General features: G+C 32.8%; 1 protein-coding gene across 4 annotated transcripts in view; it reads left to right on the top strand.

The window, feature by feature from the left end:
- SYK (spleen associated tyrosine kinase) overlaps nucleotides 1–17,210 on the top strand; it is a 156,132-nt gene that overhangs the window by 110,036 nt on the left and 28,886 nt on the right. For 2 of the 4 annotated variants that reach the window (XM_074203876.1, XM_074203875.1), the window contains 5 exons: nucleotides 2,977–3,073; nucleotides 5,656–5,833; nucleotides 7,393–7,602; nucleotides 12,793–12,982; nucleotides 15,831–15,971. In XM_074203876.1, the coding sequence (XP_074059977.1) occupies nucleotides 2,977–3,073; nucleotides 5,656–5,833; nucleotides 7,393–7,602; nucleotides 12,793–12,982; nucleotides 15,831–15,971 (816 nt within the window). The remainder of the gene's footprint in view (nucleotides 1–2,976; nucleotides 3,074–5,655; nucleotides 5,834–7,392; nucleotides 7,603–12,792; nucleotides 12,983–15,830; nucleotides 15,972–17,210) is intronic. The other 2 variants (XM_074203878.1, XM_074203877.1) reach the window with 2 other exon arrangements.

Genomic DNA, 17,210 nt, shown 5'->3' with positions numbered 1-17,210 from the left:
GACTTGACATTGTTTCAATTTAAAGTAGCAAATGACCATGTTAAGCTTTCTTCTTAGTAGTTTTATAATTGTTTGAAAAATAATTATTGGTTGTATGATCCTAACATCCTGGAAAAGCTGTTTTGACCACATATGCTACCTTATTCTTCCTTTTGTTCATGGAGTGGACCAATTATCAGTCTTAGGCACAAGATGACTCTTTTATCATATCATATCTTGTTCACATATGTTTATTAGAGAAGCCATGAGGGAAATATAGGCCAGAATTTTTAAGTAATCATAATTATAAAAGCATTCAGTTCTGTTTTAGGGATTTTCTTTAAAGTTATATGACCATAACTTTTATTTATCATGGCAACCTTTGCCTTTAAGTTATCCCATATATTAAATATGCAGATGATAAAATGGCAACTTTTTATTGTAGACAAAAGTACCCAAACAATTGATCTCAACCATTCAGTCATTCATGAAACCTCACCTCTTGAACAACTGCCTGTTATGACTTTCATAGGCCTTAAAATATTTTAGCTTTAAAATTCAATGAGCCCTGGAAGAAAGAATCCTGACTTGCTGGCATTCCATCATAGAAAGGAGAATGATATTTGAAAAATTAGAGGCTAATGGGAGAAATTTTCCATTTTTCTTAGTGATAGAAATTCCTTGTTATTTAAACTCAGCAGTTCAGAAGAGTAAGTCCTCAAAACAGAAAGTTTGAAACTTTTGTCTTACTTAGATGAATTCTTTTTTTAGTGGATAGTCAAAAACAATGAGGTTTTTTTTTGTATATGTTAATTCCTCTCAGGTCTGGAGAGACAGGTAAAGGGAGAGAAAGAATGAGAATTTTTTAAAGACACAATGCTTAGTACTAGCAATATAAATATAAGCAAAAAGAGACATACCCAACTCCAAGGAGCTTATATTCCAATAGGAAGGCAACATACAAAATGGAGCTGAAAAGCATGGGATAGGAATGGAAGAAGAATCTGCTGCCAGAGTGTAAGAAGCAAACAGAGAGAAAATTAACACAGCTGGCCTGAGCAAAAACTCACTACTTGGAGAAGAGGGCCAGAGGGATAGAGGCACCTTCAGAATTAAAAGGCAGCTGGAAAAGGAAGTGACAAAGTCTGGAGAGTCAGAAGTGTAGCCAGGAGTCAAGTGATTTGGATAAACAAGTACTCTCTTAAAGAAAAGTTCCAGATTATAAAGTCTTTGAGAGCTGAGGCTATTTTTTGTCTTTCTTTGTATGCCTTATGCTTGACACAGTGTCTGACACGTAGTAGGGGACTCACTGATGAGTGAAAGAAGCTACAGAGAAATCTAAAGAACAAAGAGGTTAATGGAGAAGAGGTAAAAAAGACTGGAGAGTTAAGAGTGCTGCAGAGAGAGAGAGATAAGAAAATGGTTGATTGGAAGAAGGTTTTGAAAAACATTTAGAACAATTTATGTAATTGTTATAATTTTTTTTATTGCTGATATCTTTGGAAAATTTTGAAATACAAAATTTTTTGACTCCCGTTGAAGTTAAATAGAAAATCTCATTGTAACAATCTAGTCCTCACCACCAAATTTTCCACACGTCTCTACAGAAAAAATAGAAAGCATAATAGTAACATTGGAGAACAATCAAAGATAAACTACCTAGTGGCAAAATTGATTCCAGAAGATTTCATTAAATGGTACAGTTTATGGAATCTGTGATAGCTTAATTTGGCTTATATTAATTGAAGGACTGGTGACATTTATAGTTGAGGTGACTCACAAATGATTATCCCACAATATTCAGAATCAGCTACAGTTTGAATTGGCTACTTAGAATTAAAGTTGTATTTTCTACCTTTAATATGTCATTTATAATGGAAAAGCCAGAAAAATTTCAGTGGAGCTTCTCCTTCGCTTGCTTTAATTTTTAGATGGGCATAATTTAAAAAAGCATTTCAGTCTTAGAATTAAGTCTTAATTAAGGTAGGAAAGAAGTTCCCAGTCTTTGGGAAGGTCCCAGATTTGGGACCTTCATCTTCATGGCACCATTTTTGTTGGGAGGAAGAAAGGAAAGAAGATTGATTTATTAAGTGCTTACTATTTGCTAGGCACTATGCAAAGTACTTTACAAATATTATATCAGTTGATCCTCACAAAAATTCTAGAGGTAGGTGACATTGTTATCCCTATTTTAGAATTGAGAAAACGAAATCTGACAGATTAAATTACCTGGTTAGGGTTACACAGTAAATGTTCACAGATTTGAACTCAGGTCTTCTTGAAAACAAATCCAGTATTCTTTCCATTGTGCAAACCTAGCTAGCATAATTTCATCTGATTCTTTCTATTCCTCTCAACTCTCACTATCCCATATCTTGCCATACTATTAGATTAGGCAGAAGGAGAAACAGCATTGTATATGGAGTCAGAGAACCTGACTTCAATTCCCAATTCTGTCCCTTACTACTTATGTGACTATATGCAAGACGCTTTACCCTTCAGTGTTTCAGTTTCCTTTGCCTTTGAAATAAAAAAAAAATTACTAATCAGGCTTTAACATTCTTCCATTTTCTAGTCTTTGATTCTTTTTTTTTAGTCTTTGATTCTAATGTTTCCTAGGAAGAAAGGCAAGTAGATCAAAGATAGAAGATGATAGTTTTTAAAATTATTATTGCTGTTTAATCTAGTTAGTTAGAAAAAAAATCCACAAGAAGAGAGTTCTGTAAGAATGCTTGAAATTAAATAGTCAGAAATATTCACAATGATTTTCTGTTCCTATAGTATATACTTTATTTAATCAAAATGTGCCCAAGCAATAACCTGAAGGAGATAAAATTTTAGTTAATTTCTGACTGTTTTTCTACAATTCTTGTCTGTCTTTCTTTAAATTTGCTACAATAAGTAAAGAAACAATAGGTCATATATATATATATATATATATATATATATATATATATATTCATGAGCTATATTAAAATGTTTCTTTTTGTACTTCAGCTATATCCTTCCAATGTTAACCGGGGAGACAGTCCAGTTGAACTTAATCCTTATGTGCTACAGAGGGCAGATGGTACCACTTTGGGAGCTGACCTAGGTATGTAAAAATCACATGTTTAAACCATACTCATTTAACCCTCCATTTTCTGTAATTTCTGTACTTTAATCAACATCTCTTCTTTCTCTTTATACTCTCTTGGCATTTGCATCAATTTAGTTGTTTCAAATCTTTATATTATATCCTAATCTGTGGCTTTATTATCATTCTCTCAATACTGCCTGCCTGTCTCTAATTCCATATGGATATCACAGTTGTATACTAAAGCCATCATGTCAAAAATGGAATCATCTTCATCCTCCAAATCCATCCCTTCTTGAAACTTTAATTCATACTGAGTATACTACCATTCCTCCAGGCCCTCAGTTTTGTATCCTAGTTACTCTTAACTCCATCACTTCCCTGCAACCCCATCCATAAGTTTCCACATCTTAAAAATCGATTTCACATCCAACATCTTTCTACCTAGAAAATTACTACCCTAGGTCAGCCATATAACTTCTAGACTGGACTATTGCAATATCCTCTTAAGTGGAATCCTTGCTTCTAGTTCTTCCCCTTTTAATTTAGTTTCCATATTGCTGCCAAAACAATCTTCAAAAGATGAAAGTCTCTCTATATATAAGATTTATAGAATCTGTGATTTATAGAAAGTCAGATATATCTTATCTGTCTCTCTAATCCATTATAGAATAACATTTAAACCCTTCCACATTGTTTCTTGTCTAGCTTTCCAGACTGATTTCATGTTATTGCTCTTCATTCCCTCTAGAATGAATGAACCAACCAAATAAGCCCATTAGTTTTTTCCAAAGTTGATACTCCATCTACTATATGTACATATTTTCACAGGCATTTTCACAGGTATGCCTTCATTTCTTAGACTCTTTTACTATATTAAGGCTTATCTCTTCTTAAAGAATTTCCAGATGGGACAGATAACTAATATAATTATTGACATTGTCAAGTTGTTAAAAAAAATACTAAAATTGTGGGCTGAATCTAAATTCAAGATAAAATTCAATGTAAAGTATACTTTAATTCTTAAAAATCAGTTCCATAAGTACCGTACATTGTAAAATAGCAAGGTGCCTAAAAGCATTTGAACAATTTTAGTTGACTGCAATATTCACAAAAGGTAGTGTGAGGTTACATTCCATAGCAATCTTCAATTGTATTGAGTTATAATTACAAAGAATAAAGAAATGATGTACTTTCTTCATCGTGATCAGAACACATCTGTGCTATTATATTCAGTTCTGGGCACCATGATTTAAAGATACTGAAAACTGAGAGTCAGGAGCAAATCCTTTTCTGTGATAATTGGAGAAAAAATTCATGCATACATATATGTATGTGTGTGTGTATATATATATACATATATATGAATGTAAATTTACACATATATGTGCATATATATGCATATACTTCACACCTTATAATATTGGTACAAACCAACTCTTGTGAAACTAATAATTTAGAACTTAATTTGATTTATCTTCAATTATCAGTAGCAATATCAATAATGAGAAATAAAATCATCAGAATTTGTTTTCTTTTTTAAAAATGTATTTATTTTTCAAATTTTTTCTTCCATATGCACATGTACATTTTTAAGTTACAAAATTTCCTTCCATCCTCCCTTCCCACCTCTATACCCTCGGCAGTGAACAGTCAGGTTAGCATTGTACATACATATTTTTGATAAACATGAAAGACTTACATGAATTGATACTGTGTAAAGAGAGCAAAACCAGGAAAACATTGTACACATTACCTGCAACATTGTGTGATGATCAACTATGATGGACATAGTTTCTTTTAGCAGTTCAGTGATTAAGAATAATTCTAAATGACTTGTGATGGATATATCCACAACCAGATGGGGGAAAAATGTGGAGTTCAAATGCAGACTAAAGTATACTATTATTACTTTTTAAAACTTGTTTTATGTGATTTCCCCCCTTCTTTTCCCCCTTTATCTCTGTCCTTTCAACATGATTACTATGGAAATAGGTTAAACATGTATAACTGATATCAGATTACTCACTGTTAGGAGGGAAGAGGAAAGAAAGAGAGGTAGAACTCAATCTTACAAAAAGATGAATGTTAAAAACAATTTTTGCATGCAATTGGAAAAATAACATTAAAGAATCCTTAAGAGAAAAAAAATAAAAATAAATGGTCAAGGAAAGTCTTTCTGGTAGCAAACTGCTTTTTTTGATATTTGTATTATGGCATTGTCTATTTTATCAATGATGAAATGAACATTGCACATTTACCTCTCTCATTTCTCATTGTTAATTAAAAGCAGTTCTGCTTATCACATTAATGCTAGTGAGGCATTCAGGAGCTGATAGAATAAATTTATCTATTAAATCTTTTGTCTTACTCATTTGGTAAATAGAATCAAAATCTGCTCTAATAGATTAAAAATTTATCAAAATTTCCCATAGCAACTAGTCTAAATAAAGAGTAATATTAATATTGGTATAGGATACTACTTGTCCCACACTGAAAAAATGAAAAAGTAGCAAAATATATATTTATTAAGTTGTATTTGTTAAAGGAAATTCAACCCCTGAGTGGGATTGATAAAAATGTGATTAATTATTTTATAGATATGCAGAGGGAAGCCTTACCAATGGACACTGCAGTCTATGAAAGTCCCTATGCAGATCCAGAAGAAATCAGACCCAAAGAGGTGCGTCTGGACAGAACCTTGCTAACTTTGGAAGAAGGAGAACTTGGCTCTGGAAACTTTGGGACTGTTAAAAGGGGTCGCTATAGGATGAAAAAGTGAGTTGTTGTTTCCAAATCTGTTAGCAATTACATGTGATGCCTTTATTATATGAATCTATATGCTATATATATATTCATATGTATATATATATATCTCCTAATCCTTAAATGCACTATATGGTTAACTATCCATTGGATATTACACTTTGATATAAATTTCTGGTACCATTATTATGTAGTACAATTATGAACACTATACATTGTTTTTATTAAAAAAGATTTACTGAAATAGATCTCTGTAGGCAGTGGGAAAAAGTGATTGAATAATATGTATGACATTTGACTTAGCTGACTTTGACTAAACTAGATTCAAACATAGCTGAATATAAACGGTCTTAGAGCTAGGAATAAAAGTCCTGAAAGTACTCATCACTTTGCAGTGTTTAAGCCTCTGTGTTGATTGAAATATATAAAAGAAAATTGAAATCATTTTAGATATAGATAATTTTTATTCAAGTAAAATTAAGTTCAGTAGGAGCACATGATTTGAAAATTCAAAGATACAAATAGGCAACAATGGTCCCCTTTTTTGATTTAATCATTCAAGACTGAGTTGGACCTCTCTCCCATTCTTTATGTATTCCTGAATTTAAAATGAAAGATTCCCAGCCAAGATGGTGGAGAGAAGACAGGCACAGTTCTAAAATGAAAGATCCTTTCTCTTAAGCCATGATTATTATATTTAACTTACAGATTTTTCCAAAGGCAAGACCTAAGACAGGTAACACGTTGATATGATACAGTATCAGAAAATATAATACAATGGTAAAACATCTCTTTGCTAACCTTCCAGAATCATTGTACTTTTAAGCCAACATCTACAATAAATGTCTACAATATTTTCAATTAGGAAATGATCATTGCCAAGTAATACTCCTTTCCTGGAAGCATCTGAATGCATGTGAATACAGAGCTAATTGCCAGATTAGTTATACCAAGCTCAGGATAGATTGTTTATGTTTTTAAGGTATTTTCTTATGAATCATTATGTTTTATCATATTAAAAGAAAAATGTGACTTCTTAGTAAATTATATTTTTTTGCTATTTTTTTAACTTTAGCTGTATGTTGTAAGTTAAATCAATATTTGTGGATTGCTATAAGTTTGGGGAAAAATGTGTTCCAAGTTACAAAAAGTCTATTTAAAATTGAACCATTAGAATGAAAACATTCCACAAGTTAGGGGACTATTCTGATTCTAGTATTAAGTTTTTCTGATTATTTATTAGTAGGTATTATGCATCTGAAAATTAAAATATCCCATACTTCTATAAGAAATATTCTTCAATTCCAACTTTTCCTTGGGGGGTTTGCCTCTTATTTGCTTTCTTCAGTTAGCTTGAGGTAATAAACTTTTTCCTCTTTAGGTGGTGGGTTGAAATGAAAAGAGAAATATCAGTGGAAAAAATCTGAAGAAACCAATTAATCATTTATTTCAAAAGATAGCTTATTTTCATTCAATCAGCAGAGAGATGAATAGTTTCATTTGATTATTTGGAATTAGTATATATGTATATATATATATATATATGTGTGTGTGTTTGAATTTTTTTGCAGAGGTGAAAAGTTAGTGGCCATAAAGATACTCAAAAATGAGACCAATGACCCTGCAATTAAAGATGAGTTATTAAGGGAAGCAAATGTCATGCAACAACTAGATAATCCTTACATTGTACGAATGATTGGGATATGTGAAGCTGAATCCTGGATGTTAGTCATGGAGATGGCTGAACTTGGTCCACTCAATAAATATCTGCAGAAAAACAGGTGTGTTTACTCTAATTACGGAGTATTCTGGAAAATCCACTAGCAATTATATCAGTATTATTGTTCCTCTAGAGCAAAGGCATCAAACTCATAGATCTTATTGAAGCTTACAAAACTTCCTTGTGCTACACTAACCAGATTAATATGTAATTGAGAAATGTTAAAAAAAATAAAAACACATTAGAACATTATGTTAAAACAATTCTAAGACAATTATGACTGACAGGAATAAGTGTGATTTAATAGCTTCATTTTTATTTGAGTTTTGCATCATTGCTCTAGAAAATTCATTAATAGCATTTTACAAACATTTCTAAAATATTTGCCACTTTCCCTTTCCCCTTCCTATAGGTACCTACAAAAATGTTAATTATAAGGAAAGCATTGAAGGTTCACAGGCTCATATTCTGTCTTTTTACACTTGTTAACACTCAACAAAGTTCCAATTCTATTCCATCTTGGAGTTGTCATAGAGTGAGAACTTGAATTAATGATTTTTGTCTTCAGTCTTTCATTTAGCTTATGCTACAGGAGGTCAATCAATTATAGATGTTTGACAAGGTATGCTTGTTCATTGGGTTAAATTCCAATATGGACTAGCTTTCAGGAGATGGAAAATTCACTGAGAAGTGCTTCCCCTATCCCAATACCCTACACACAATTGTAAACAGTTTGAAAGAAGAATAATAACATGGAGTGATGAAGACCTGTATGCAGTCAATGTCATTAGCCAAATGTAAAAGAATATTTAACTTATTTTCTTTTTTGTTTGTTTTTTGAAAGGCAATAGGGTTAAATGACTTGCCCAAGATCACACAGCTAGGCAATTATTAAATATCTGAGGTGGATACAAATTCAGATCCTTATGACTCCAGGGCTGGTGCTGTATTCACTGCGCCACCTAGCAGTCACTAACTTCTTTTCTTTTTTTAAAACATTTTATTTGTTTTCCAATTATATACAATAGTAAATTATACCCATCATTTTTTTCAAGGCTCTGAATTCTACAATTTCCCCCCTCCCTTCCCTCCCCCCCAAAGCCTGTCTGACATTCTCTACATTGTTTCCATGCCATACATTGATATAAATTGAATGTTATAAGTGTAAACATAAGAATAAACATAAGCTCCCTCCCACCAAGAAGATGGGAAACCTCAAGAATAGAGAGAGAGAAAAAAAAATTGTACTTCAGTCTGTGTTCAGATTCCAATGACTCTGTCTCTGGTGTGAGTTCCTTTCTTTATCATAAGTCCACCAGAGAAATTGCTTATATATTTTCCCCACAGTTGCTATCACTAGCTGTACCTCCACTCTATTCCTCCCCACCCTTATTTAGTCTGTTCTTTCTCTCCTTTCATCCTGGCCCTGTCCAAAAGTGTGTTACATCTGAGTACCTTCTCCCTTGATCTTCCCTCTCTTCTGTCACATATTCCCCCCTTCCCCCCCCATTTCCCCTCATCCTGTCCCTTTTCTCCCATCCTTCTCCAGGACAAGACAGATTTCCTCACCCTATTAAGTGTGTATGTCATTTCCTCCCTGAGTCATTTCCGATGAGAATGAAGGCTCACTCATTCCCCCTTGCCTTCCCCCCCTCCCCTCCATTGAAAAAGCTTCTTTTTTGACTCTTATGTGAAATCTCTCAGCTTCTTCTTCATCTCCTTTTCCTTTCTTCCAGTACTCCCCCCCCCACTGCCCATTGACTCCATCCCTTTACCACATCATACCATTATATTCCACTCCTTCCTATGTCCTATCTATATATGCTCCTTCTAACCACTCTTATAAATGGGAAACTTCATATGAGTTATCAATATCTTCTTCCCATGCAGGAATACAAACAATTCAACATCATCAAGCTCCTCATAGGTAGTCCCTCTCTTCCATTCCCTTTATGGTTCCCCATGGAGATCAAACTTTCTGTTCAGCTCTGGTTGTCTCATTAGGAAAGTTTGAAAGTCCCCTGTTTCATTGAAAAATCTATCTTTTCCCCTGAAAGAGGATGTTCAGTTTTGCTGGGTAACTGATTCTTGGTTGTAAACCAAGATCTTTTGCCTTCTGGAATATCATATTCCAATCCCTATAAGCCCTTAATGTAGATGCTGCCAGATCCTGTGTAATCCTGACTATGGAAACTCGGTAGTTGAATTGTCTATTTCTGGCAGCTTTTAGAATTTTCTCTTTGATTTGGGAGTTTTGGAATTTGGCTATAATATTACTGGAAGTTTTTCTTTTGGGATCCCTTTCAGGGGGTAACCGGTGAAATCTCTCAATTTCTATTTTACCCTCAGCTTCTAGGATCTCAGGGCAATTTTGCTGTATTATTTCTTGAAAAATGAAGTTTAGGCTTTTTTCCTGGTCATGGCTTTCAGATAGTCCAATAATTTTCAGATTATTTCTTCTGGATCTGTTTTCAAGGTCAGTTGTTTTTCCAATGAGATATTTCACATTTTCCTTCTAATTTTTGGCTTTTTTTGGAAGTTTTATTTCTTCCTGATTTCTTGCAAAGTCATCAGCTTCCTTTAGTTCCATTCTGCATTTGAGGGAGTTATTTTTTTTCAGAGAGAGCTTTTTTATCTCCTTTTCCAGCTGGCCAATTCTGCTTTTTAAGACATTCTTCTCCTCATTTGCTTTTTGGTTTCCTTTTTCCATTAGGCCTAAACTGGTTTTTAACATATTATTTTCTTCAGTATTTTTTTGTATTTCTTTCACCAATCTTTTGATTTGGTTTTCATGATTTTTCCACATTGCTCTCATTTCTCCTCCCAATTTTTCCTCCATCTCCCTGAATTGCTTTTCAAAGTCTTTTTTGAACTCATCCACAGTCTGAGCCCATTTTCTATTTCTCTTGGAGGTTTTGGATACAGAAGGTTCGATTTTGTCATCATCAGAGTATGTGTTTTGATCTTCCATAGGACTGAAGTAATTCTCTATGGTCAGAGCCTTCTTTTTTCTCTTGTTTACACATTTCCTCAGCCCAAGGCTAATTTACAGCACTTCCAAGGCTTTGGGGTTGTTTTTTTTGGGGGGGGGGGCACTCACTGGGACCTTTATTCTTCCAGGGTCTTAAGCTCTCTAGCCTGTGCTTTGATATGTAGATGACCACAGCATTGCTCTCTGCCCTGAGGCTATAAGGTGGGATCCAGTTATCTTAGTAAGGAAGCCTAAACTTCACCCTGAGTCTGAGTGTAGTCAAATAGCAGAGTCCTGCCCCAGGAAGAGCAGAGAGATCTCTGTAGACTTCCCTTACCTTCTCTGGGGGTGCAGGATGCTTTCTCCCGATTTTTGCTGCATGTTCTGTGGTCAGTGCTCCTCACTCCACACTCACCCAGGTGCAGCAGAGTTCTCTCCTCTCCCCTTCAAGCTGTTACTGGTGATCCCTGGGCTGGGCTGGGCTGGGCTGGGCTTTGCTGAACTGGGCTGGGCTAGGCTGAGTAGTGGCTTTTTTTTCCCACCCCAGGTCCTGGTGAAGCACACCTTTCCTGTGGAGGTTCTAAGTTATCTTGGACTGGGAAAATGTATCACTCAGTCTTTCTGTGGGTTCTGCCCCCTCTAAATTTTGGCTAGAGCCCTCATTTGTTTGTTTTTTGGGGGTTTTGGGGGGTCAGAGTTGTTGGGGAATGCTGCTTTCATGCCCCACTAACTTATTTTCTTAAGAAAAATTATGAAGGCTAGCAAAAGAAAAAACCAGAAAATTTAGAATAAAAAGATGTCTTCAATCCCCAAAATAGTTTTGATATGAAGCAAGTTCAATGATGCTTATCACCGCTATTATTCAATATTGTATTAGAGTTTTAACAAGAAAAAGAAATTGAAGGGAAAATAGCAACAAGGACAAAAAAAACTTTTCCTCTTGGGCAAATGATATATTGGTTAAAAAAAAACCTAGAGTCAATTAAAAAAAACTAATTAAAACAATTCACCACTTGAGCAAAATCATGGGCTATAAAATAAACTCACATACAACATTAGCAATTCTATATACTACCAACAAAGCCCAGCAGGTAGAGATTCCATTCAAAATAACAGCAAACAATATAAAATAATTTGGAATTATTTTAGGCAAGACAAATCTCAGGGATTATATAAACATTTCCTACCCAAATTATATGCCAAGATAAGATCAATATTTGTGAAGTATGATCTCTTAAGTAAATTAGGAAAGCACTGGAAAATGTACTCACTAGCCTTATAGATAAGGGAAATTTATCATCAAACAAGAAATAGAGGGGAAGCAAATGAATAATTTTAATTACCAGAAATTAAAAAGTTTTTGTATGAACCAAATTAAAGCACCCTGGGAACTGGGGAAAATTTTTACAAGTTTCTCTGTTAAAGGTCTCATTTTTCAACTCTGTAGGGAACTAAGCCAAATTTATAAAAAGGAACCATTTCCTAGTTGGTAAGTAATCAAAAGATATGAATGGACAGTTTTCCATTCATTTCTTCAGAAGAAGGCATATGAAAGGCATATGAAAATATGTTGTTATACAGATTAGAGAATTAATTCTGAGATATCACCTCACACTAGTCAGATTATAGTAGCAAAGAATTGGAAATTGAGTAGTGTCTATCATTTGGGGAATGGCTGAACAAGTTGTGGTACGTGATTATGATGAAATACTATTGTGCTATAAAAAATGATGCAACTTCACTCATTCACAGTGAAATTGAACAGAACCTGAAAAACACTATCCATAGTAATGGCAATACTGTAAGAATGAATAACTGAAAGACTTAGCTCTTCTGATCATGACAATGATTCAAGAAAATTCCAAAATATCCATCATGAAAAATGTTATACACTTCCAGAGATAGAATCCAGACTGAACCATTCTTTTTTTATTTTTATTATATTTTAATTGCCTTATTTTGTTTGTATTTTCATTTGCATCATGGCTAATAATGAAATATGTCTTACATGACTTCATATGTACTGTTAATATAAATTTGCTGTGTTTCTCAAGGATAGGTGGTAAAGAGGGAGAAAATTTGGAACTCAAATTTTTTTTTAAATTGTTAATTTTTTCATGTAATTGGAAACTATTTAGTGAAATAAATTATTTAAAAAGAAAAAGAATAAAGACAAGTCTTAAAGTTATTTATATGAGGAAGTTTTTGTTTCAGTATTTGTTTTTCTGTTGTCATAAAATTGAAATATTGACCTGCTAAAGATCTATTTATGATTTTCAGGCATGTCAAGGATAAGAATATTATAGAATTGGTTCATCAAGTTTCCATGGGGATGAAATATTTGGAGGAGAACAATTTTGTGCATAGGGATCTGGCTGCAAGAAATGTGTTACTAGTTACCCAACATTATGCCAAAATCAGTGATTTTGGACTTTCAAAAGCACTTAATGCTGATGAAAACTATTACAAGGTAAGTATGTTTAGTCCATTTTAGTAGCAACCAGTGTTAAAAAGTGGAATTCAGTTCTACCTGTTCTGTAATATTTTTATTAATAGTAGAATTTTGGGCTTCATTTTTATTTTCATTATTTTTTATCTGCTGCAATCAGGCAAACTGCCAAAAGAAGAAAAAACAAAATCTTTTTCTTTTCTTTTTTTGGATGACCCTGCCATTGTTAGTCATGTAAGTAAGACCTTTTAGAGGTTATTCTTTCAAAAATGTGCATAATTAGGAAAAATAAATTATTTTAAAAAAGAAAAATCACATATATATCTAATTAATAGAAAGTATGACTACAAAGTATTTATGTAGTAGTTCATGAAATTTTGAAATAACTTTATGCTTTCATATTTTAAATGAAAAGAAGTCATGTGTGTACATAGAGGAAAAGTTATAAATTAGTTTTTAAATTTTGAATTTAAGTAAAATGATCATTTTATGTACACAGTAGAACAGAAAAGCAATGATTGTACATGAAACTATAGAATTATATTGCACTGCTTGCTTATCTTTTAAAATACATTTTTTAAAAACTTAACATGTAAATCTCAAAGCTGCCTAACTTGTTTTTAATTCTTTTTGACCTCCTTTCTATTCATTTCTATGCATTTTAAAAAATTTTTTTGCAAGGAAATGGGGTTAAGTGGCTTGCCCAAGGCCACACAGCTAGGTAACTATTAAGTGTCTGAGGCCAGATTTGAACTCAGGGATTTGAATTCAGGTACTCCTAACTCCAGGGCCAGTGCTCTATCCACTGCGCCACCTAGCCACCTCTCTACACATTTTTAAAAAGATGCTTCAATGTTTTCTTTCTTTTTTTTCCCCTTTATTACCCTATCTTTACCCTTCCTTTACCTCTTCATCCTCAAACTGGAAAAAGGAAAAGAAAAAAATTTCTTTAACCAAATATGTATAATCTGGCAAAATAAATTTCTACGTTAACCATATATGAAACTGTACATTTATTCTATATCCTGTGTCCATTCATCTTTTTTACTATGGAATTGTGGCTGATAATTGTGTTTATCGGAGTTCTTAATCTTTCAAAGTTGTTTTATTTATAAGCTAAATTGCCGTCTAAATTGTTGTCACTTCATTGCATCAATTCATAAAATTCTTCCCAAGTTTCTCTGAAATTGTCCCTTTGTCATTTCTTTTGGCAATATTCCCCCCATAGTCCCTTCAATAATTGTCATTTTTACTTTTTGCCCCTTGTAGTAATCTGATCTAAGGCAATCACAAAGTTGCTTTAATTTGCATCCTTTAATATAGAAGTTTTGAAAATGTCCCTGATGGTTCTCAAAATCTTTCTAGTGGGGTTCATGAGGTCAAAATTGTATTCAATATAATACTAAAAAATTATTTGCCTATTAAAAATAACCCTCTAGGCCAAATTTTCTCTATTTCCTTTAATAAAAACAGCATATCATAAAAGATTAAGAAGCAGATATGAGAACCCATTTGCTTCTATTAAGTCAAATAGTTTAAAAATGAGCAAAATTATGTAAAACAATGCCACTTTTCTTACTCTTGTTATTATTGTAAGAAATATTTTATTATATAAACATATGATGCATTTATTGTTATTTTAAATGAATTAGTAAACCAATATTTTTTAAATTTATCAATTTTAATTTCTAATACAAAAAATAACAACAGATATAATTCAACTTTTAAAAATTGGTAATATTTATATATGCTATTTCATAATATATTAATAGATACACATAAAGGTGTCCTGAGATTTAAAAAATGGTTGAAACCCACTCACTTAATTATTAGTGATTTAGATCAAATTATGTAGTTGTTGATAATTTCAAATGTATTCCTTTGAAAAATAACCTATCATGTAACACTGAAAATTTCACTTTCTTATAAGTCTTTGAAAAAAAGCAACTTTAGCAGAGAAACATGTTGCAAAGATTTTTTTCCAAGTTTCCTTTCTAATTTCATCTACTTAAGTTTTGCTTATGCAAATTTTTTTAAACTTTTATATAATCCAAAGTCTTCTTTATCTTGTATTGTCTACTACATCCCTTATTTGGTCATGAACTCATCTATTCAGATATCTTAAAGGTAATTTTTCTGATTTGCTTATAATAAATTAATATGAAAGGTGGTAACCTTTTATGACCTCACAGATTTAAATTAGTTAAAATTTTAAATTTCTAAACATTTGGATGCTTTAAAATATTACATTAGAACATTTACAAGTCACAGATATGCCTTGACTGAACCTCTAACTACTACATGATTATCAGATTCATTTACTTGAAAAAGGCATATTCACTACTCATAAACCATCATAACCTAAAGATAGTATCCTTTCATAGGAGTATAAAATCAAAGGATTTAAATATGGAAGAAATGTTGAAGGGAATCTAAAATTCTTTTATTATACAGAAGAAAATTGAGGTCCAGAGAGGTAAAATGTTTTGCTCAAGGTAATACAAAGCAGTAAGTAGCAAAGTAGCAATTTAAACCAAGATTCTCTGACTTCAAATACAGTTTTTGTAATTGTGTACATAAAGTGTGCTTGCTTCCTCAAACTTCCCACACAACAAATTGGAAGTTTCTAAAGAGATTTCCAGGGAGATGGAGATTGGAACATTAAACTACAAAGAGTTTTCCCTTCAAAGAGGAATCAAATTGCTCAATGAATCTATCATCATATATGAAAATAAAGTTGTTATAGATTCTCTGGTTTTTCATTGCCACCAGAATACACTGGATTTCTCCTCTTTACTTAAAATGAGTTTCTTGGGATTTCTATTGCTATTCATTGGTCTTTTCTTTTATTGTAATCATTTGCTCGTAGGCACAAACTCATGGAAAGTGGCCTGTCAAGTGGTATGCTCCAGAATGCATCAATTACTATAAATTCTCTAGCAAGAGTGATGTTTGGAGCTTTGGAGTGCTAATGTGGGAAGCCTTTTCCTATGGACAGAAACCTTATAAAGTGAGTTATTGATAATTGGTTGGTGTATGTATAATTATGTGCTTATTTGGATAGCTAAAGAGCAAAAAATGAATTAAGTGAAAATAAGGCTCCTAGTTTCACTCCACTAATATTCAAAAGGGTACAAATTAATTTCTACCTTAGCTTTGAATGAATCGCCAGTCCTTCTTTTTTGATTAGGATCAAATTTATTTAAATTTTCTATTTAACATTCTGAAGTGTGAATTTTTTCACACTGTGACCAGAATAATGCCATGGATTTCTTTTTTTCAGTGTGCCTGAGAATAGGACCTTAAGTGACTATAGTAAAAATTGAATTATTGGGGTGGCTAGGTGGCACAGTGGATAGAGCACTGGCCCTGGAGTCAGGAGTACCTGAGTTCAAATCCAGCCTCAGACACTTAATAATTACCTAGCTGTGTGGCCTTGGGCAAACCACTTAACCCCATTGCCCCGCAAAAAAACCTAAAAAAAATTTGAATTATTGACTAGTTTTATTTTTCTACCTCTGACTCAGGACCAGAAATAACTAATTTGATGAGTTGTCTTATAGCATATTGGTGTTCTTGCCTCTATAATTATACCTGCTTACAGGAAATTCTTCACTAAGGTGTTTTTTGTCTAAATGCCTCATCATGGAATGGAGATAATCTTGAATTATTCTCAAAGATTAGACAATCAGTATGTTAATTCTTCTGGCTGTTTTCAAGGACAAGTCTAGGTAGATTTAGAGTGTTCTCACCAGAAGGATGGTGATTCAATAATTAAGTTTTTGGCTATGATATCTTAAAAAGATGTCTACAAAGTCATGGGAAGCTTTCAGTTTGTAATGCCATGGGATGGAGTAAAATTAAGACTCTTTTGAAGTATTGGAAGACTTATAAGGAATTAATCCTCTGCAATAGCAGCAGTTATAATATAATCTGGGTTTTCTTCCTTGATCTGTAAATCATTCAGTTGATACTGCAAACATGATTTTATCTTTGCCTTAGAAATGGAAATACCACTTAGTAATAATTTTACAATTTATGAGAACTACCAATGAATTGCTATGTTTTTTCCTTTTATTCTAATGCCTGAGTAATTTCCGATGTGTAGGATAGGTGATTTGGGGAAAAAAAATAACCCTTTCCTTCTTTGATATTTACTCTACCTAGATTCATCAATTAAGACAGATTCTGATTATATACCAATGAACTTCCAACATTCTTTTAAATACCCTAATTACTTCCTTACTCA

This window comes from Macrotis lagotis, chromosome X (assembly GCF_037893015.1).
Source record: "Macrotis lagotis isolate mMagLag1 chromosome X, bilby.v1.9.chrom.fasta, whole genome shotgun sequence".
Classification (NCBI taxonomy): domain Eukaryota; kingdom Metazoa; phylum Chordata; class Mammalia; order Peramelemorphia; family Peramelidae; genus Macrotis; species Macrotis lagotis.
Note: the sequence above shows the minus strand (reverse complement) of the source record. Positions and strands in the feature narration are given on the sequence as shown.